Raw genomic sequence first — 24095 nt, forward strand, 5'->3', positions numbered from 1 at the left:
TTGTGAGTGTCTATTGCTGCTTAGAGAAATTGCTGACTCTGTAGAAATTTGATCAAAACATCAAAGATTGCAGAGAAGCTGTTTGTGCCCTTCAAACCATTGATGGAGTACCTTAACCTCGCCTTCTCTTGATGCCTTGCATATGGTCATCTGTCTTCCTGACTACTACTTCATATGGCTTATTTGTAAATTCAAGTAAATGTGTTTCTGACTGGCACTGATACATCGCTGATGCCAAAATATCAGAGAGGATGAAGCATAAGGACATATTTTTTTGATTCAGATGGAAAATATTTCAGATTTATGAGGAAGTCCTGACAATAGCCGTTCCATGATATCTTCATATAATCAGTATCTTTCCATACCTCTCCTTACCAAATTTTATGACTTCAAAACTTATTCAAAGGAATTATTTTCTTGCTGACCTTAAAAGTATAGTGGGTAGATGTGAAGCTGGAACTGCTTGGCTGAACACCTCAGCTCTGGCTTTTCACATACTCGATTTCTACTGCTTTCCAATGACCACTTACAGAGGCATTATACGCAGAACACCTATTGATGTCCCACTGATATTGATGTGATTTTCCCTGGAGGATTCAGGGCAACCCAGCATATAGTCATTAGTATGTAAAGGTTATGTATAATGGATAATAGAGGAAAATAAAATAGCAGAAAGGAATTTGCACAGGAAACAGAAGCAGTAAATAGTTCCAGTGAAATATTTTCTTGGGTTACACAGCAAATGCAAAGGGGACTAAAAAAAAAAAAAGATGACTCTTACAGACTCAAAAAGGGTGGAGGGTGAAATGATTTCATATTTTGAAGTATAATACTGTTTTATTTCAACCACAGAAAGCCATTTAAAAATAATCTTATATAATATAGTTCTTATGTGGCATCTTTCACCTGAATGTGTATTTATGAATTCTGATGTTACTATTCTGAGATGGTCAGCAATAGGGCAGTAATAGGATAAATCCAGGAAGACAGCTTTTTTTCAGTACTTGGTTTTGAACCTAAGGTCTCAAGCATGCTAAGCTAGCAAACACTCTACCACTGAGCTATATAACACTCAGGAAGAGGGTTTTACTAATTTATCTAAAGCCATATAATGCCCAGGTCATAATAGAGAAAATAAAGTCACAGTGTTTGCTATAAGAAATCTTCTTTTGAGTCCACTCAATGAACCATATTAGCATTTTGAATGAAATGTTTTGCAATTAGAAAATCTCACAGTAAAAATTTTCAAAAGACATCTCTTATCCAATCAAACTACTCTGTTCCCCTTAGCATTGCAATAGATCACCTGATGCATCTAGTTAAAATTTAAAACAGCCAGGTAAAGTACAACATTTACTGGTACAAAAAAAGGAAGTGAGGTCTAATGCTAAAAAGCTTATTTTACGGAGTTTGCTCTTTCATTAAAAAGTAAAAGGATCACAAGCAATATGCTTAATTAATAGAACCCATGAACAACAACAACAAATGGAAATTAGAATTATATTAATATTTAACCATTATAAACTACTTTCTACATTTATATCCTATTTCAAATACTTTAATTCTTACCAATTCATTTATTTCTACTCATATTCCTATTATAGGTACTTTTTTCAGTATGTTTTTCAGGTGAGTAAATGGAGGTCTAAACAGATTAAATTATTCACTCAAGGTAATGTGCTAGTAAGTAGAGATTTGAAAATCTATGTCCATAACTATTGTAGAATATTACCTTACTATCATGTCATTTTGATATTCCATGTAAAACATCATTCCCTGTATTTCCTAAAAAACATGTACTCATTAACAAAAATAAAGAAAATAAACAAATCTCAGATTATATAATAAAATTTCTGATATAACTATCATATCACACCATAATAAATTTAAATAGAAATACAGATTTAAATATAATGTAAACTTATTATTAACACACATTCTCATATTACCTGAATTTATTTGTTAAATCTTATATATAAAACATTACTTCCATATAGTAAACTGAACAGAAACTAACACATATAACACTAAATTGGTTTCATAATTGAGCAATGATGGTGGCCATGTCAGAGGAGTAGCAGGTGGTAATTAAGTTCAAGGTGTCAGCACATCAGGAGGAAAATCCCTGATGGGTGACTCACAGACAAGCCAGGCCCCAAGACCACAGATCCTGGTATCTCTTTTGCTTCTCTTTTGATGCTGCTATCTTTCTCTGGTATCTGGCATCATGTGAATGGGTGTGGGGAGATTCCCACTGCCTGTGATGTAGTGTGTTTATCTTATGGAAACATCCATTTTACTGGGCATTCTTACCTGTGGATTACTATGAAGATGATTTCTTCTTATGCTGTACTGTCTAATTGTTAATAATAATGTTAGTTTAAATAGAGGGTTTTTGTTGATGCTTTTTTGAGACAGGGTTTCTATGTGCAGTTTTGATGCCTATTCTGGATCTCACCCTGTAGACCAGGCTGGCCTCAAACTCAAAGAGATCCGCCTGGCTCTGCCTCCTGAGTGTTGGATTAAACGTGTGCACCACCACCACCCAGTTTTATATGGAGTTTTGATGATAAAAATATAAACAAGGAAGTGTCACACAGCTAGAACACATGAGTTTCCATTGAGGAGCTTTATAGACTGTTGCTTAGGTTAATGATTAAGAAAAACAGTTGAGTTCCAGCAGCCTAGCTAGTCTAAATTCTTGTAATCTTAATGTTGGGAGATGTGTTCACAGGTTTTGGTGTGCATCATTACCTGAAACAAAGCTTTAAAATAACTTGAAATTATATCAGATGTTTTGATGATAACATTGGGATGAAAAACCCCAGAAAAAATCTAAAGTTCACAAGGACACATGGCTGAGGTCAAAAATACGAAGCAGCCCAACTGTTACCAGCTGACATATTTTCCTTGCTAGGGTTGGTTGATGATCAAAGGTAATAATTAACTCCTTATACTCATTTTTGCCCTCAATCTCCTGATTAAAAAAACAAAAAAAAAGCAAAACAACTATTGATGAGTGGGCAATTACTCTAAATATTTTAAGTACAGTTGACTGATTCTTTTCCAAATACAAAAGTTTAGGTTTGTGATTGCTTATGAGATTACCTTTCAAGATAATAAGGGAATTGACCATTTCTTTGTAACTGCAAAATGCAGCCTGCCAGGAAAGACCTGACTGAGAAAAATACCTTGCTTGCCAACACAGTTAATCTATAAGAAGTTGCTTGAGTATGAATGTGCATGCGTTCTTGGGATAATTTGTTATTAACCTGTAATATGTAAAATGTTTAATCATGTAAGGGATATGAAAAATGTGCTGGTTTTGTTTACTCTTTGTTTTGTAGTCATTGTAATCATTTAGTTGAAAAACAGAATATAACCACACTGTGATTCCTATATTGCCTGAAAAACTTTGTTGGGGTTTATAAGCTGTAGAAAAAAAAAGTATACAGTAGAAAGAACACAGGAAGAACAGAATAGAGAACAAAGAAGGAAACCATCAAGAGAGAGTGTGAGTGTCTTTTCCCCTAACCCTTCAGATAGAAAAGTCTAGTATGCACCAACCCTGTGGATTTCTTCTGAGCCCTGTGCTGCTTGGGGACTGCCCCCACCACTGGGCTGATAGAACAAGAACACTTTGAGGGGTCTTGATGATACTGGAACATCTCAGATTACTCCTTATTTTGAATATTTTATTTTTAACACTTATTTATCATGTTTATGTGCATGTGTATGGCAACATTTGTCATGGAGTTGTGTGGAGGTCACAGAACAACTTGCAGGGTAAAGTTCTCTACTTCCATAAAATGGGTTCAGGGGATTGAACTCTGATACTTAGGCTTGGTGGCAACTGCCCTTTCATGCTAAGCCATCTTGCTGGCCCTTATTCCTTATTTTGAATGATTTCATGTTAAAATAGTACTGGAACTGCAAATCTTCTTTATCTTTTCATTCATTATATTTCTCATTACAGGTCATTATAAATTAAAGAAGCATAAAATCTGAGTATTCCATGAAACCTAATATAAAGGGAATATTTTTGACACAGGAAAGTATCATCCATGTTTGCTAGAGTAGAGATTACTTGATGGAAATTACTAAGCAAGAATCATGGACATCAGCAGAGACTATGTCCCTTTATTGCTGATACTCCAGTATATCTCTGCAGAAGCTATCTGTTTATTTTGATACCTCCTCCTGTTTCATGGCTCCTATAGAAACTGGTTATGTGAAGACTATCTGTTAATGCTTTAGAAAAATGGGAACCAATCAAACATTAGTTATTTACAAATATGAGAAAATCTAAATATCCTTTTTTATCCACTTCTCAGAATCATATTCATTATATCTTAGTGAATAATTCTGATTCAGTTGGGAAATGGAATTTCAGTTTAAACCTGAAAAGAAGTTATTAGTGACATATTTAGATAGTTTTCTTTTTTAATCAGGACATTTCATTCATTGTTGGAACAAGGCTTTCAAAAAACACATGTTTCTTAAACTATTTACATTTTAAACTGGCAGAACCACTCAAGCAAGGAAATTAATATTCAGTCAAAATAAAATACCATCCAGAAAAATCAATACAATTTTCTATTATGTGTGGGTGACTTTAATCAGAGTGACTGAAGAACAACATTTTCCTTTAAAAATAGAAAGAATGCTTAAAATTACTGCCCCCCCCCCAATCTCAAGGAACACACATTTTTCAACTTCTTGTGAAAATAAGGTTATCTGCTTTGGTTCCTATGAATCCTTGGGAAGACATTGTGCACTGAATTTTCTGAAAGCTCCCAAGTGCTTTAATGAAATTGCTACCTGGAAAACTCAGTAGCCATATTACTGTGTACCTATCATTTAAGAAGCTATTGTAGATTAGTACTTAGGACTTCTAATGAGAAAACCATAACAACCTTTTAATTGAAAGGAACATGGCTAACTACAGCAATTGCAATCAATAAGACTGTGTTAGTAGAATAAATATTTCTTCTCAAAGAGTACTCCTTCTACTCCCAACAGCAGTATTTAAGGTTGGGGATGAAAACAAGAACTGGAAATCCATTTCTATTACAGAACTTAGCTATGGTACAAATCTGTTCATCTCAGTACTGATAATGAATTCCTGTCCCATTACAAACAAAACAAACTTATATTAAGAAGAAAACTCATACATAGAATAAAGGGCTTACCAATTACGTAGGCTAGTAACAACGCCAAAGTCACTGTGATTGCAGTGGCGCTCAAGGCAGTGCACTTCCAATTGCAGCATCTATAAGGTTTGTTAAAAGTGAAGGCAGGTCGGGAAAAGGTGCTCCGAGGCAGCGGCCTGGGAGGTGGTGAGTAGACAGTATTGGATGTCAGAGGGTAGTTCTGACTGGCTGCACTGAAGATAGCAGAGGAACCAGATCCGTGTTTGAACAGGAAATGCCTAATGGGGGAAAACAGAAAAGTTTCCCTTTAAATACCAGAGCCAATTTCTACAAATCTCACAAGCTCTACAAATTTTAAGCCATCATACTCTGGCAAATCTCAGCAGCCCTGGAAGGGCTAGACAGAGACTTCAGGTACCCCACAAGTAAGTGAGTTGTCTTTGCTATCTTTGTCATTTCTTCTGCTCCCCCTCCTCGTTACTTCTGTCCCTCTGTCCCTTCTTTCCTCAGTCCCTCCTTTCCTTGCTTCCTCGCTGACTAGCGAATGTTGCCATTCCATAGTTGATATTCACTATGCTTTTTCTCATTCTTTAATCGTGATTCTGAAGAGATGACTGTATTGTACCATCAGAGTTTGATAAGTAGAGCATCCTAGATACCAGTGTTTGGGCATTTCCTCACTATCAAGCCTTAAAGACAAGATTTTTGGCAGATATTCATTAAATTTTTATTTAAAAATGTCAAACACATGGCTCACTTGAAGTATGTTCCCCATTTAATCATCAATCAGCATTAACAGTTGACATTTGATTGTACCCCATTTTCTCTGTTCAGTTCATGTCTTCATTTATCTACTAACTGGTGCTAGTTTTTGATAACTGGCATACACTAGAAAATTTCTCAAAATATTTCAGATTCCAATATTATTATATAGAGTTGATATTTTATAGTTTGTTTTCAATATAAAAATTACATGTGAAAATATATACTGTTAACATATATCATTGTTCAGATTTAATAAAATGCAATTAGTTGTGCAACTCAAACCCCTATCTGAATGTAGAACAGTCCCTTTAATCCAGGAACTTCCTCATTTTTTCCAAGCAAATTTCTACCTTAATTTCCAGAGACAAACTCAACTCTGTACTTTGTTACCATATATTCATTATGCCTGCTGTGGAACTTTGTACATGTGGAGTAATGATGCTATTATATTATATTCCTATGGAATGATCACAGGTTGCTCATTACTAGTATAACTGGACATTTCATAAATAGTAGTGGTATATTCATAAATAAGGACTTGAGAAAAACAAATATATATATATATATATATATATATATATATATATATATATATATATATATATATATATCCCTATACTTTATCCTTACTGGGTGCTAAGTGCCATGTGTCCTATTATGTGCTCAATATCGCATTCATTCTTTACTCATGTGAATCAGGCTATGATGTTTTCCTCATTGGGCTTTTAAGCATGGGAAGGCAAAAATAGGTTTAACAACTTGCCCAAATTCACCTGGTAAGCAAGTGACAGAGCTAGAATCAGCATACAGTTCATCCAGGCTTCAAAGTCCTGAATCTTAACCACTCTATTGTGCCCTCTATGGCAGTAAAATGCACTGCTAAACAAAGCACATTCTAGTGTTGCATTTTAATGTACAGTATAAAACCTCTCAGTAAGTGAAAAGTCAACATCACCTTGCAACATATGCCCAAACACAGAAGATTCATTTTTAGCTTCCACATTTAAAGGAAAAGAAGCAGATTTAAAGAAAAGAACATTTTTCATCACCTGACAATAGAGAATTTGGCTTGAGTATCATGGAGGTTAACTGTTTGCTAAAGGGCTGAGTTACTGAATGAAACTGAGATTCCTGTGTCTTTCTGGAGGGCAATTTAACATTATATACAAAAACATTTTAAATACACATATTATTTACATAACAATTATGCTTTTAGGAGTTTATCTTTAGGAAATATTGTCTATGACAATATGTTTAAAAAGTCACTTGTTACAATAGCCAAAATATCCTACTCATATCCCTAATGCTTGATATTTCATTAAGAGATTTTTAAAACACATGATACACAATCATTACAAATTGTGATGTAAACATATATATTCACTAGGGAAAGCATTTATACATAGTACTAAGGAAAAGTAGCCAGGCCTCAAAAATCCTAAAAAATAGGATATATTTTTTAAAGGACAAAAAAGGCAGGCATAGTATTTGTGGATAAAACAGTAATTTGTGTGATGTTTAAAATTTAGGGGTATTTTATTAATGAAAAATGCACTTAATCTCATATCACTTTTATAACTAGGATTAAAAGATTGGTATCTAGTGAATTTACTAATCTCCTCCCTATCTAGAGGGGTTAGGTGCCAAGTCAGTTTCTATAAATTTATTATTTTGATCCTTATGTGTGTTTGAGGTTGGTACTATTACCTTACTCTCTAGATGGCAAAATCAAGACCCACAGAATTTTGGTGAAAACTAGTAACTGGTAATTTTTTAAAATACTTACAAGAGATAACATTTGAGTGTTGAGTTGCATCATTCATGGTTCTACTTCAAAAAGCATTATATCACTTTGCACTTACAGCAAGCTTATTATGATGTTTACAGATGAGAACAACAAAACACAAAGAGATGTGGAAACTGGTCCATGGTCCCATTACTAATAATTGGTGATGCACAATTTCCAAACTCCAGTATATTGGCTCCAGAGCCATTGCTATCAGGCCTTATATATAGTAGGTTTATGCAACTACTGAAAACATTAAAATTTTAATGTTGGTCTGTTAAAGTACAGAAGCACATTTTATGCTGAACTTGGCATGTAGACATTCAACTGAGCTTTTATACTGTTTCCTTTGGACTTAATAAGAAGAATATGAGAATGACAGCTACAAAATCACAAGTTGGGAGGAACTTCTTTATAAATCTCCTAGTAGCACAATGCCCTCATTTTTCAATAAGAGAAAAATGAAAGTGATTTACTTAAGTAACAGCTAGTTAATATTATGGATAAATCTGGAATCAGATATTTCCTATTTAGTTATAGTTCCATTGTCTGACATTATCTATAACATGATCTTCATCAGATAAGCATCATGTTCTAATAACTTATGTTAACTGACTCAAAATCAATAATCATTATCTATTCAAACCATATGACAAAATGTATGTATATTTTTGTTTGTCTTTGTGCTGGTTTGTTCTTTTCTTAACTTGGCACAAGCTGATATTATCTGGAAAGAGGGAGCCTCAGTTGAGGAACTGCCTCTATCAGACTGGCTCAGAGACAAGTCTATGGGGCTATTTTCTTAACTGATGATTGATGTAGAGTGCCTAGTCTACTGTGGGGTTTGTCATCTGTGGGCAAATGGTCCAAGATGGTATAAGAAAGCTGGATGAGCAAGCCAAGGGTATGAAGCAGTAAACTGTTTTCCTCCATGGCCTCTGCTCCAGTTTCTCCCTCAGGTCCTGTGGTGATATATTGTATACCCTAATAAAATTTGCCTAAAGATCAGAGGACAGAACAAGCCACTAGACTAAACAGAGGTCAGGCAGTGGTAGCACACACCTTTAATCCTGGCACTTGGGAGGCAGAGATCCATCTGGATCTCTGTGAGTTCAAAGCCACCAAGGACTACATGAGATTGACTCAGTCTAGGAGAGAAAACAGAGCCAGACAGTGGTGGCACACACCTTTAATCCCAGTACTGGGAAGCACACATGCCTTTAATCCTAGGAAGTGATGGCTGAATGGAAAAGGCATATAAGGTGTGAGGAGACAGGAACTAAAGGCTTTTTGGCAGAAGTGTCCCTATCAGAAAGAGGCTCTTTCAGGCTGAGGAGTTGGTGAGGTAAGAAGTGGTGGGTGTGGCTTTCTCTGCTTCTCTGATATTCAGGTAAATTTTATTAGGGTACACAATGTATCACCACAAGGTCCCTAACTTGAGCTCCCTCAATGAGAAAAAAAACAAGGTGAAAGTTTCATTTGGTCATGGTATTTTAGCACAATAGAAATTCTAATTAAGACAGAAATTGATACCAGGTTGTGAGATATTGCTGTGACAGATTCTGGTCATGTGCTTTGAGGAGGATTGTGGTAGCATTTGGACATTAGGCTGGAAAAGACACTGGATACTTACAGCTCAGTGGGCTCTGCTGTGGGGTCTTGTAAGGTAAGAGCTTTGAGCAACACAGATAATGGAGGCCTGTCTTGTGAGGTTTCAGAGGGAAGAAAAAACTCTGTCTGGACTTCTCACATGCTATTTTGATTTAATACTCTGTGATTCTGGGCTGCTGGAGCTGAAGAATAGATTGATTAACAAGAGACTACAAGCACTACAGTGAAATATTTGTTTTGTTGGGACAATTGATGCTTGTCAGATGGGGCACAAGAATCTGATGTGATTAAGAAGAGACCAGCACATTTCTCTGGGAAGTGTTTCTCCAGGGTGAGCACATGGAAATTGTGATGTAGAGATTGCCAAGGCTGTACCCTGTGCTGGCAGTTGAGCTTGGTAATGTATAAGTTTCCCAGGTCTTACTGGTTTTGGAGACATGAGGGTTCACAGAAAGCAGCTGAGGCTTGGCACTCTGGGAGGCCATTGGCGAAGGTGAAATCTCAGTTTTGGTGAAGGTCTTAGCATATTGGAGATACCAATACCATGGATGACTACCAAGGACAGGAGCAGCTGTGGAGTAGAGCCAGCCTAAGCCTCAGACAAGCTGCCAACAGCAGAGTGGAGAAATGAATCCTCTTGGGGCCCAGAAGCTCATGAGTCCCAGAAGGTTGACACTGAGCTATGCACTGTTGAACTTTGGTTTTGCCTTGCTTTGATTGTAACTGTGGCCTGATTACCCTGTTGGAGTAAAAAGTGTGGAACTTGCTTTTTGATTTCACAGGCACTCACAGTTGAGAGACTTGGAATTTGTAGAGAAACTTGGGAGTTTTAGAGAGACTGGAATTTTAAGAGACTTTGGATATTTTAAAGCAACTGAATTTTTAAAGACCCTGGGACTTTGGAATGTTTTATATTGTGATATTGATATTAATATGAGATCTTAGAGATGAATAAGAAAAAAAAGGCTATGGATGAATGAGTGACGCATTTGCATATCAAGTTGACAAGAGATCGGTTGTACTGTCCCTTTTTTGTCCACATGACACAAGATGGAGTTATCTGAGAAGAGAGAAACACAATTGAGAAAATGCTCCAGAAGACTGGCCCATAGGCAAGCCTGTACAGTAATTTCTTTAGCATCAATTATACGGGAGTGCCCAGGCCATTGTGAGCTGTGGCAGTCATGGAAGGTAAAAAAAAGCAGGAAGAGCAAGCCATGGGTGAGCAAGCCTGTAAGCAGCATTCTTCTGCTTCAGTTCTAGCCCAGACTCCCCTCATTGATGGACTGTGAGATGGAAGTATAGGATGACATAAACCCTCTCTTCTCCAAGTTATTTCTTGGTCATAGTATTTTAGCACAGCAACAGGGACTCTAAGACACCGAGGATCTGAATTCTGGTACTTATACTTGTGTGGTAAGTACTTGTATCTACTGAGCCATTGCTTGAGCCTGTAGTGGGTAGCCATCCCAGCATTGGCCTGGAAGTTCCAACCCCCACTGAGGCTTCGGTAATGGTCACGCCCACAAGGCGGGGCAGAGGAGGAAGCGGAAGACGAAGGGTCGGGAAGAGCTCTGTCTCTTGGTTCCCGGACTCTGGACGCTGGAGGTAGACCGAACAGAGTTCTCCAGAGAACACCGCCGGACTGCGCTATACCCTTGCCAGACCCTGTAACCTACCCCTTCATTTGTAAGTTACCCCACAAAATAAACCTCCCTTTTAACTACGTGGAGTGGCCTTAATAATTTAACCAATATCTGGCGCTCACGTGGGGCAAATTCCCAAGGCCTAGGCGGCTCCCTCCCTCAGCCTCCTCCCCGGCTGGCGGGTACCGAAAACCGCCTGCAAAGTTCCATTTAACCAGGGGACACCTACACGGTTCCATTCCCGAAAAAGGGAGCAGCTAGCCCAGTCTCAGTTCCCTAGCTTATCCCCCAGACCAGCGAAAACCGCTGTGAGTGAGATCTTCCCACTCCTCCGAGTGCCGTTTCCCCGCCATCTTGGCTCCTGCCTTCAGCTGCCGCCAGCCAAGGTTGCCAGCAGGCCCTGCTTTGGAGCTATACCAACGCCTCCTGCTGGCTGAAAAGTGCTATTGCACCCCCAAAAACCACGGAAACGTAAGCTTCTTTCAAGTAAAAGTACTTGATAATTTTACACCTTAAAACTGACTAACAAATTTTGAGTAATTCTTGTAATATGGCTGACAACATTACCTCACAAGAATTTAATAACCTTTTTGCCTGTATGCTGAATGACATTTTCCTGGAAATATACGACCTCCCTAAGACATATCTGGCCTGTACCATTTTGACATTCATTGTAATAATTCACACAGTGTTCAAACACTGGTTTAATAATAAGAACAAAGATGAGTCATTATTGGGACTGATACAGGCTTTAAAAGTTAGCAATGAAAGCTTACAGAAAAAGATTCTGTCTATGGAATCTGCTGACCAGGACTTACATAAAAAGATTCTCTTTCTGGAATCTGCTAACCAGGAATTACAGGTTTTAAAAGATAGCAATGAAGGCTTACAGAAAAAGATTCTTTCTCTGGAATCTGCTGGCCAGGACTTATATAAAAAGATTCTCTCTCTGGAATCTGCTAACCAGAATGTACAAAACAAGCTTGTACCCAAAATTGCTTTTATTGATAATAAATATGAGTATTTAATGGATAGAACACTAACTCTCCAGAGTGAAGTTGTAGCTACTCAGACAATATATAAGGAAGAAAAATTATCATTACTTGATAAGATAAGGTCCATGGAATCATGTGTTTCAGAAGAACATAAAAACTTCCATGATTCCATGAAAAATCTGGAATCCCTTACAAGAGAAGAGGTTTACTCCCTGGAACAGACCCTAGGTGCTCGTTTACAAGCCCTGGAGGAAACTCTAAATAAACATGACAAGGGACCTAATAAGCAGAAGGGCAAGACCATACAGGTTGTAACATCTCCAAATGGCTCTCATACAATGGCTTATCCTGTTATCATCCATGAGAAGCCAGCAGATGACACACACCCCGAGCCATATACGACATATACATTACAACCAATTTCAACAAGGGACTTTAAAAATATAAAGGAAGCAGTAGTTATGGGATACACTCCACATACGTAAAACAGATGTTAAATTCGTGGTCTACCTCACATAGAATCATTCCAGATGACTGGCATCAGTTAATTTCAGCTGTTCTAGAATATAGCCAGCAGTTACAGTGGAAAAGCTGGTTGAGAGAAGAGGCAAGAAATTTAGAACAACAAGGTAAACTCAGAGGTTTTGAGATCTCCCAAGATCAAATACTTGGTGAGGGATGTTTCGCTGACAGGAATGTACAAGCCATTTATGATGAGCATACAATATCCCTATGCCGTACAGCAGCTCTAAATGCTTGGGAAAAAATTCCAGAACCTGGAAAAGCAACTGAGGTATACACAAAGATATTTCAGGGACCACAATACCCACCACATGAGCCTTCTTTTATAAGCCATATGTTCTTATAGGAAAATTTTAAGACTGATGAACTGCTTTGAATGAATGGACAAGCATCACAGGACAAACTACTCTTCAGTAGATAAAATATTATTGGTTCTAAAAGGCATCTAATTTATCCCAATAATGGAAGAATGGAGACATGTTATATAAGTAGCAGTAAGAGAAAAATGTATTTTATTGGATAAGTGAGCCATAGCATTGTGTTGATTTCATGTAATTGTGCTTCCTTTTTTAGGTTTTTAAATAACCTGTGCTTTTAAAATGCAGATCTCTTCTTTATTGCCTGGAGAGCTCTCCTAGCCAGAGTTTTCCTCATTGGCCACTGAATTTACTAATGAGCAAGAAATGTAGCAGTTCACAAGCAACAGAGCTTTCCACACTTACCCTGTGATTATTTTGAGGTGACAAAATGTCACAGACATGTAAATAATCCTATACAGCCTCACCCTGATATGTTTCTATGGGACAAAACAAAAACCTAGGAGAATGGACTCTTTTACCTAATGTTTGAAGATAAAAATTCTTCAATCTTTTGCATATTTATGAAGAAGAACAATTGGATTTTCAAGACAATGTAAGTGGCCCTATATGTTGGTTATTGATTTGGTTTGGTATATCATTAAGAGGTAGAAGAAAGACAGAGAATTGTTGGCTATTATGATGGCAATTACAAGCAATAATCAATATCCCTGAGCACTGTAATTTCATCTGATGTACACCAAAGGATTTCCAAATGCAGTTTCATAAGTAAAATATTACAGATTAATGAATAAATTCAACAGTCACAGCAGAGCAGCATTTAAACTAATTTATGTTTGAGTGGAATCTAAATCACAGTCCTCAGTGAGAGTAGATAATAAAATAAGTTCAAATACTAAGGTTCTTGTTTTCTTATTAACAAGCCCACACTAAGAGTCTATGCTGAAAGCGATCTATACTTTGATGTGTATTCTGAGAAACAGCAATATAAATGCTATGTATTGTCACAAGCTTTGCAGGTCGTTGTGGAAAGTGAAACTAGAGCCTAATGTGTTTTCATAGTCCTTGAAAAAACTAGGAGCATAAAGACAAATGCACAGTGCTAGACTTCAGCTATGTGCTCCTAAAATCAGATCATCTGTCTAAGCACATTGCTTTTTCCCTCAGGACCTGAGGATATACTAAAATGTTGTTATCAATTTCACACAATTGGGTTTTTTTTTCCTACAGAGCAAATGATGAAAATGCAGTTCAAGAGTTTATGTGTAGGTAGTGCCTCTTTTTGCATCTGTTTTAATATTCAAGTTCAAATTTAAAAAGGGAAAGTAAGATATTACCAAAGGAAATGTGCACATAAGGAAATTGTAAAAAAAAAAAAAAATACTTCAAGACTGATGAGACTCAGTGGTGGTAAATGGGAGTATAATAAATGCTCTTTTAAGCCCCTATACTACATAATTCTGAATGTATCTGTTAACATTAAATAATGTGATTTAATATGGCACTTAAAATTCTACAGGAAACAGACAGAAATCTAGAGCTTTTTCACAACAGATACATAAATAACCAATAGTTGTTTTCTCTTTTACATCTTGTAAACATTCTTATGAGATACATCTAAGCCTGTAGTACTGTAGCTATAAGCATTTGCATTATTTTTTTCCCAGAGAAAGTGGTTCAATTTGCTTCTACTAGAAATGAGGTTGATTTTTTTAAAAAAAAGAGATTATGAGTAGGCCCAAATTACATTTGGATGGCGTAATGAAATTTAGTTACTTATTTTTAAAGTTACTAAAAGTAGTTTGGTGATAAAAATCTAAATAATATAACAAATTTTTCATCTTTAGTATTTTAAATTATTCAATTCAGTAGTGTTAAGTACATTGTGAGAAGTCTCTATAATTACTTTTCTAGGAAATTTAAAACACTATTTGCCCACTCAACAACTTGGTCTTTCCCCCAGCACCCACCATTCCACTGGCTGTTTCTATGATTTTTGACTGCTTTACATAAGCGGAAACATATATAGTATTTATATTTTAATGGCTGGCTCATTTCACTTAACAAGATTCATCCATGTTGTAGTATGTGACAGCATTTCCTTTCTTTTTAAGGCAAATAATGTTCTACTGTATGTAAAAATCATATTTTACTTATTGGTTCACTCCCTTATCAATACTTAGGGTATGCCAATCAGTTATTGGAATGAGTGCTTCTGTGCATATATGAAAAAAAATATCTCTTTAAGGTCTTGTTTTAATTGATTTGGATACATACCCAAAAGAAGCATTATAGGATCTATGGTAGTTACATTTTTATTTTTCTAAGAAACTTTCATGTAATTTTCCCATAGAAACTTGTATTTTTAAGTCCCTTCAACAGTGTACAAAGATTTCTTCACATATCTCCCTCTTCAATATTTATTATGTCTTAGGTTTCTTTTTGTTTTTTAGATTTACTTATTTTATGTGTGTCTATGTTTTGACTATGTCTGGTGCTTGCAGAGGTCAAAAGAGTGCTTTCCATCTCCTATATTGGAGTTACAGGTGGTTGTGAGCTTCCTGATATGGGTGCTGGGAACTGAACCGGGTCCTCTGGAAGAGTAGCAAGTGCTCTTAACTGCTGAGCTAACTCTCCAGCCCGTGGGCTTCTGTTTGATAATAGTCTTACTACTGTGCTTTTTTGCTTGCATTTCTTTGATAAGTTATGTTACATATTTTTTCCATATGTATTTTGAGATTCTGTTTACTGTCTTTGGAGAAATAGGTATTCATATGTATTCAATATAATGTTTCAGAAAAACACATATGAAAATAAAAGAAAACAGCATTTTTAATCAGCCCCATTTTCTTCTCTGACAAAAATATCTGGAACTGTTTGTGGAAAAATGTATCAGTCTCAATATTCTGTTTTCCATTAGTTATCCTTCTCAAATACTACAATTTAGAATCAATACCCGTAAAGGGTAGTTATAAAATTTTTCTGGATCATAAGTTTGAAAATGAAACAGGGTAAATAATTTTATCCCTCTACTAACAGCTACATAAAGGAGGATTTCATTTTTGTTTCTTTTTCTTACTTCCAAATATTTAGATAACTTCTGTCCACATGTCCTCACCTACCAAATGTTGGGAAAACATCTATGCTGTGTCATTCATAATTTTAATAGTTCATAACAATATTTCTGCATGCCTATAGAAATCTTAATTTTGTGAATTTTAAACCTTAATTCAGTGATCTATTCTCAAAATGAGAATATTCTATGATCTCCATTTGTACTGTCATTTTTTAAAAGTGAGTTGACTGTAACAAGAAATATCTGAGCAGGTTGTGTTTATATATTTACACACATCCACATCCACACACACACACACACACACACACACACACACACACACACACACACAAACACGTAGCAATATCAGTAACAATAAAAAGAGGCCATCAATTGAAGAGAGAATAGGAAGCACAAGGGAATGGTGTAATTATATTTGAACTTAAAAGTATAAAAATTAAATTAATGCTCTTGATTTACTGTGTAGAATGAAGCTTTAAGATCCTAAGGTAAATGTAAGCAGAATATTTTGGTTTGTCAGATTGAAATGATAATTAAATGTTTGCATGTCTTTTCATGTAATGTAAACCTAGCAGACAAAGAAAAAATTAATTCACAAGCTAATGAAATATCTTAATTGGTAAAGTAAAGAACCACCTCTTGAAAGTTGACCTCTGTCCTCCACATGTGTACTGTAGCACACACATACATATGTGCACACACATATATACACATATTAAGTAAATAAATAAATGTAATAAAGAGTTCATTAATGTTTGAACTCTTGGGGGATACTTTGGTAACAAAGAATTATTCTAAATAAAAATGCTAATGATTTTCAGATACTCACTGTTAATAATAGTAAGGCAAAGAAAGGCATTTGGTGAATATTTTATTACATGATAGATATTCTGGTATTTTACTTTATATGTTTCTTTTCTCTACATTCTCATGATATCCCAATAATATATAAGAAAACTACATTTTTAGGTAAGATGACCAAAGATCAGATATTGACATTATAAATTACCTAATATCACACAACTGGTAAGTGATTGACTTGAAAATTAATTTCAGTTTGGTTGATTACTAGAACATGACCTACATGACAGTAGATATGTCTTTGTTTTACATTGTATTCAATTCCGAGCATTTGAAAATATAACAAAAAATAGGTGTTCAATGAATATTTTAAAATTCATGCATGAGCGATGAAATCAATCATTGCAAATATTTTAGCTCTCAATATAACTCATAATTCTACTCTTTGAGAATATTGTACCCTATATTCTGCTCATATTAACCTTTCCTTCACTCCTCCCTTTTTGGCTCCCTGTCTCCTACTCACCCAACTTTGTGTCTTCTATTAGACCAATCTAGTACCAGTTTGTAGTGTCCACATGCTTTGGGATGTGTGGCCTTCCACTGAAGCATGGTCAAAATACCAGGAGCTATTTTTTTCATTAATTTTTTAATTGAAAACAGATTTTTATATAATCTATTCAGATCATAGTTTCTCCTCCCCCAATTCTTCTCAGATCCTCCCCACATCCCAACACACCCAATTCCCACCCTTTCTTTATCTCTCTTATCTGAAAACTGAGAAACTGAGGTAACTAAACAAGCAAATAAATAAACAAATCAGAATAGGACAAAACAAATGGAAAAATTAGAGCCAAAATAAAAGCATGAGAAACACATAACACACACACCTACCATAAAATACAAAATTGGATAATATAATATGTAAGTAAAAGTCCTATAAGGTTAGAAAAATGCCCAGACAAAGCACTATGAGACAAAAATTTTCCAAAAATACCATTGAGTTTGTTTTGAGTTGGCCATCTAATCTTTGGCATAGGGCCTGCCCTTAAGTGTGGTTTGTATACCCAATGAGACTGCATTGGAGAAAACTGATTTGTCCATGCTGAGCAGCTGTCAGTTGGAGATAGAGTCTGCTTTGGGGATGGGAATTGGATTCACTTCTCCTGTCAGCACTGGGAACTCGTCTTACTTTTACCTGTGCTGGTGTTGTGCATGCTACCACAGTGCTTAAGAGTTCATATATGTGTCAGCCCTGTTGTGTCTACAAGGCCTTTTTCCTTGGTGTCTTTCATCATCACTGGCTCTTAGCCTCTTTTGTTAAATTCCCTGAGACCTAGGGGGTGGTGGATTTGATGTAGACATCCCATTTAGGACTGACTGTTCCAAGGTCTTTCACTCTCTGTACATTGTCCAGTTATGCGTCTCTGAATTTTTCCCATTTACTGCAGGAGTAATCTTCTATGATGATGGCTGAGCAATACAATGATCATATAAACTGACTCTCCTCCTCCAAGAAGCTGTCAATTGTCAATAGCTCCTTATTCAAGAGTGGTACTTTGTGCCTACCTCCCCTCTACATTCTGGGATTCTGTCTGTCATGAGCTTGTACAAGTCTTGTGAACACTGTCAAAATTTTGTGATTTCATATGTGCAGTTTTCCTGCTATGTGCAGAAAACATTGTTTCTTTGAAGTCACCCACCACCTCTGGCTCTTACAATCTTTCTACTTCCTCTCCTGCAATGATATTTGAGCCTTGGGAGGACAGAGTATGCTAGAAATGTCTCATTTAGGGCTGAGCATTCCAGTCTCTTATTCTTTGCACCTTGACCATTGTGGGTATCTGTGCTAACTGAAATCTACTTCCAAAAGAATCTAGCTTATCAGTGCAGGGAAATAGTGGTTAGACAAGTAATAGGTCATAGGAGACAACATGTTGCCATTATTACTCTGCTAAACAGGCATAATATAAAACTATCTCTAATGCCTTATTGTTATACCCATAGATTAGTGCATCTCTCAGCCATTGTGCGACAATGTAATCTTAAGTCATATGGTCACCTGTTATTTCTCATTTCAAAGAGGAGTGTTTATGTATACAAAGCACTCAGCTGAATGTTTTAATAGAAATATTTCTGTCTAATCAAAATTATAGAAGGGAAAATTGTATTAATCATTTAATACATATTGAAAACTATTAGAAGAGTAAAGCTGTGGTCTTTGTTTAGAATGTGAGGAATATTAGGGAACTGTCAAATAACAGTATCAAACTTTTCATATAAGTCAAACAGTTCTGATACAGGATACTTAAAGGTAAAAATGACTGTGGTACTGGTACAGATTTGTACAGAGAACAAAAAGACTGTGAATTCTATAATATTTGATAAAGCTGCTTTAGTAGACTCTCAAATACATTTATCAAGTGTGTACCAACTTAATAATGGTATTTTTCCTAGTAAACATCTCATTCTTTAAGTTATACCTACACTTTGTATATCTAATTTTAATTGAAAACTTGATGTTATGGGGCTGGAGAGATTGTGTAGTAGTTAAGGGTACTTGTTATTTCAGAGAACTGGTGTTTGGTTCCCAGCACCTACATGGTGACACATAACTTTCTTTAACTCTAATTCCAGGGGAGCCAATACCTTCTTCTGACCTCTGTGGGCACAGGCATGCATGTATTACACATACATGCATGTAGGCAGAACATTCATACACATAAAATATTTTGAAAGCTACATAAGCTGAAAGGTAAATATGAAATTAATATTTCTATTAATGCAAATGTTTGATAAAAAGTCTCAGGTAATTACATAAAACTGTTTTAGATAAGTAAGTATAGCGTATTTTAAATACTTTATATTTAATAGTAATTTGGGTCTTGAGACATGATTTAGAGAGTATAATCTTTTCAAATTTGTTAAAAAAAGAAAGATATTGGTAAGCTTGCTTACCAATGTTCTTTGCAATTTATACATTTTTCTCATGGGGGAATAATTAAAAACTACTACTCAATGGTTCTCAATAGCTCAATCCCCTTCAGGGAATGCTTGAAATAAGGACATAATAGGTAGCCATGAAAAACTCTATGTCTTTCACATTAAATCAGATACCACATTTTCTGATAATTGTAAAAATTTTCTGTTTATAAATAAGTTTTTGTGTTCCTATTCACAAAGGCCAGGAAGTTAGTTTCTAATTTCCATAATTAAAGCAAACCTCCAAGTTTATAAAATTGTCTTCAGTGGTTGCTTGGGATCTTATTTATTTATTTATTTATTTATTCATTCTTTCATTCATTCGTTCATTCATTCATTTATATATCGTTAAAGGAGGGCTTGGTAAGCAGTATTATAGACATTGATTGCCTTTTTATTTACCCTCATTTTCTACAAACATGTATTTTTCTCATTTATTTTATGAGGCAGTTGACACAGTATACTTTTCTGTATCATTTATTTTTATTGAATTGCGATCTACATCAGAAAAGGCATCTTATTTTAAAGAAACAATGTTACCAATTAGTTACAAAGGAATACAAGAAGTGCAGAGCCTAAGAATTTCTCATTAAACTTTTCAGATTGAAAATCTAGATTATTATTCTAATGCAAATTTTAGGGGATATTGATCACCCTCTGCCACATATCATCTTTCATTTTTGAAAGTCTTACTCATACAAGTATATTAAAGGTGAAGATTATTTTTATAATTCCACAAAAGGTAAGAAATTCGACTTACATTAGTCCTCTACCTTATCCAATGTAACATATCTTTAGAAGCAAGTTCCTGATGGATGTTAGCATCATCTGAAATATCAACTTCAAAATCAAAGTGGTAGCCTGTGGCAGAGACTTCATGCCCCTCAATTAACATCCCTTCCCTCTTCTTATGCATATAGATACACTATATTTACCATGAATTAGGTCACTTACATTCGGTCATACGGCTGAGTTCTGGTTAATGGAATATTAGTTTAAGAAAAGTTACATTTAATACTTCAAGATTTGGTCCCTAAAAACTTACCATCTTTGATCATCAATGCCCTTGCTCATTCACTGGCTATAAAAGAATATACACCCAAAGAACTGGGAGGAATCCAATAATTTATGTTATGGAATGTTACAGAATCACAGAAAGTATAAATAATTAGCAATTTGGTAAGCATATTAGGAATGCTGATTATCTTTCAGCTGTTAACAAGATATCCATAGCTATATTTTCCACAAAAATCCTATATTCATAATGGTCTGTAACTACAATTGGTTGAACCATAATCAGATCATACAATTTCAGAGGCTATCTTACTTTCTTTCTCTGAAATCCACATAGAAAAACAATTAAAAGCTAGGGAATCTAATATATCAAGTTACGCTGAGCCAACAAAAGGGTCATATATAGTGGGGAAAAAAAATCTCATGTAGAGTATAATTTGAAATGAAAGTATATATGTAGAGATGTAATAGTTCCACAGTCCAACAAAGAGAATGATGGGCAGAGTTCTGTCTTTCATTAGGATTGTCTACACAGATTTTATTTGTTTCACTGTGAAATAATATTCAGTATCTTAAAATTTTTCTTTAAGCTTTACTTACTTTTAAATAATTTTTATTCTTAGTTGCCATAAAATATTAATATAACAGTAATTTCCATGCTAGAAAAATATAGAGAATTTTATATGTACATATATTAATTCACATGTCCATTATATAGAATATGTATGTACATATGGTAATTTATGGGACATGGGACTTATAGTATACATCTACATCTACATGTATGATCCTCTCCCATTTATCAACCAAACCATGCATAAGTTCATATTTTCACTGCAAAAATATACTATTCAGAAGTCAACATGGGAATCTTCATAGTGGTTGTCTTCTGGTGCTTTGATTTGTCATCATTTTTCTTCATGGTTATCTGTGTTCTTTATATTTTTAAAGTGACCCTTCATGATCTGTCCTTTCTGAACTTGTCAGCTTTACCACTGCTCTGGGCCCCAATGCCCTCTATGTTTCTGGAAAATCTATATTGGGTGCATCTCACTTTTCCAGGCTTCTGTTTCTTTTAAAACATTTTAGCAAAGAAAAATATCAGAAGAGCTTACAGATTCCTAAAAGCAGTGTAGTGATTATGTGAGGCAGGAGAGAAGATTAAAGAGTAAATATGTGGAGACTGAAGTACGGCTGGAAAAGAAAAGAAATTTGGGATGTAAGTAGATGATGGATGGGTGGCTTGATGATATATAGACAGACAGACAGAGAGACAGACAAATTGGTTACATTTGCAAATGGGGTGTGTGTGCAACAACATATACAATAATCTTCCCCCTTCTGCATTCCCAGAACACAGACCAATTAGATAGTACCAAATGCATACATATCCAATGTAACAAAATATACTCCTTTTACTTAAGACTCACAAAGAAATGAGACTCCTGACAAGCTAATTGGAGATAAAACTGTGTCAGGAGTTGTCATTGTATTAAAAGGAAAACTCAGGGGAGGTTCAGAGCTAAATGCATGTGGTTAGATGTTTCCAAATGTGAGTCACACTATAAATTAGAGACTATCTAAATCCTCCATTACGAACCTTGGAAAAAGAGAAAAGAAAGAGGGAAGACCCAGAAGAGAGTTTGTATAAAGAGTGCCTCAACTGAATGTACCAGGCTCTGCTGACTAACCATGGGAGGCCTTACCTTTTTTGGAGGAGGGAATGGAGGATGGTTGGTTGGGAAAGGCTGGGGGGAAGTGGGAGGAGAGAAGAGAGGGGGATCTATGGTTGGTATGTAAAACAAATGAAAAAAAATCTTAATAAATAAAAGCAAACATACAAAAAATAATGAGCAAATAATAGATTCTGTCTTCCAAGTACTGAGAATAGGCTGGGAGACAACGATGTGGAAAAAAATTTAAGTGAGGTTGGAAATGTTTTCAACTGGGGATTAATTGGGTGATAGGAAGGAACATATGGAGATGTTTGGAGACATTTTATGCTGTCAGAATTCAGGGGAGGATATTTCTTGTTACTGACATGCAGTGGGAGAGGCTGTTAAATATCCTATAATGGGCAGTTGGTTCCTCAAGATGTACACACCAATTAATTGTTCATCTTGAAATGTCAATGATAGTGTTGAGATAACACTGTCTCAAACAATTCATTTGATTGGAACATGTAGTTTTAAGTCTCACTAACTCTATGAGAGGGGATTGGGCACTCTTGAAAATTATTTAGGGAAATAGCTTGTCAAATATTCATGATTTTATCTTCCTCTCCAATCTCACAGGTATTACTATATACTACTTGAGACTATTTTCACATGCAATTGCTCTATTATCTAAAGAAAAATACCCTGAACTTTAGGGCCAGAGAGCATATACAGACATATACAACTCATTCATAATTACCTTAAATATTTACCCTTGCTGATCAAACAAGGAAATCTTTGTAAGTTATGGAGAATGGAAGACATTTGCTACTTCAATTTTAAAAATTGCTTTTCAAATTGTAGCTTTCATGAACTTGTCACAAAGCACAAATCCAAATCTTCAATTGCTGATTAAAACATGTAGAATACATAATAATCACATCAATTGAAACAACATTAACTTCCCTCACAATTTGAAAACCCAAGAAATAGTCAGATGGGGATCTGTGCTGTGATTTAAAGCTCAATAAGTACATTTCCCCTAGAGCACAGGAAATTTTTTGAAAAATTATGCCTTTCCTCTGAAATTGTCTGCCCTTGCTGTGTGGATTCTAGAACATAAAGAGAAGCATTGGTTCAAATTAACCACTCCAATACAGCACAGGGACACAAACAAGAGAAGGTCAACTTCAAGAGTACAGTGATTCCATGCACTGTTATGATCTATATGATAAATAGAATGAGAAATCTGTATTTTCTCTATGTGTTGTTGTCAACACTTAGGAAAAAACTCCCACAAAAAACTGATAAGGTGCAGCATAAAAATGGCTGGTTGGAACTGGAATCTGACTCTGACTGTATGAAATATTGTTCTATTTACTTCATAATTAGAAAATTAAGATATAAGGAGATTTTGAAATTCTGCTTCAGCTTCAAAATATGGACCCATGTGAGACAAATTTTTATGTAAAGTGGTTTAAAGCCTATGCCCATGAAAAGTTTTGCATTTTAAAACACACACACACACACACACACACACACACACACACACACACACACACAAAGAGACAGAAACGAGAGACAGAGAGAGAGACAGAGAAACACACACAGAGAGTGAGCATTTAAAAATTAGCAAAAAGTTTTCCTGAGAATTCATGTATCAGAGAGACCATCTTTAGGCTAGCTTAACAATGAACTTGGAGTGCTTATTTAAGTATACTTGGTGGCCATTCCTACTCCTCCTGACAGATAGGGATAGCAGCATCTTTGTA

At 35.5% G+C, this 24095-nt stretch overlaps 1 protein-coding gene across 1 annotated transcript in view; it reads right to left on the reverse strand.

The window, feature by feature from the left end:
• The window catches only part of Tenm1 (teneurin transmembrane protein 1), an 811545-nt gene that overhangs the window by 325279 nt on the left and 462171 nt on the right, over nucleotides 1-24095 (reverse strand). The window contains exon 8 of the mRNA XM_036174144.1: nucleotides 5193-5431. Coding sequence (XP_036030037.1) covers nucleotides 5193-5431 — 239 coding nt within the window. The remainder of the gene's footprint in view (nucleotides 1-5192; nucleotides 5432-24095) is intronic.

This window comes from Onychomys torridus, chromosome X (genome assembly GCF_903995425.1).
Source record: "Onychomys torridus chromosome X, mOncTor1.1, whole genome shotgun sequence".
NCBI classification, from domain to species: domain Eukaryota; kingdom Metazoa; phylum Chordata; class Mammalia; order Rodentia; family Cricetidae; genus Onychomys; species Onychomys torridus.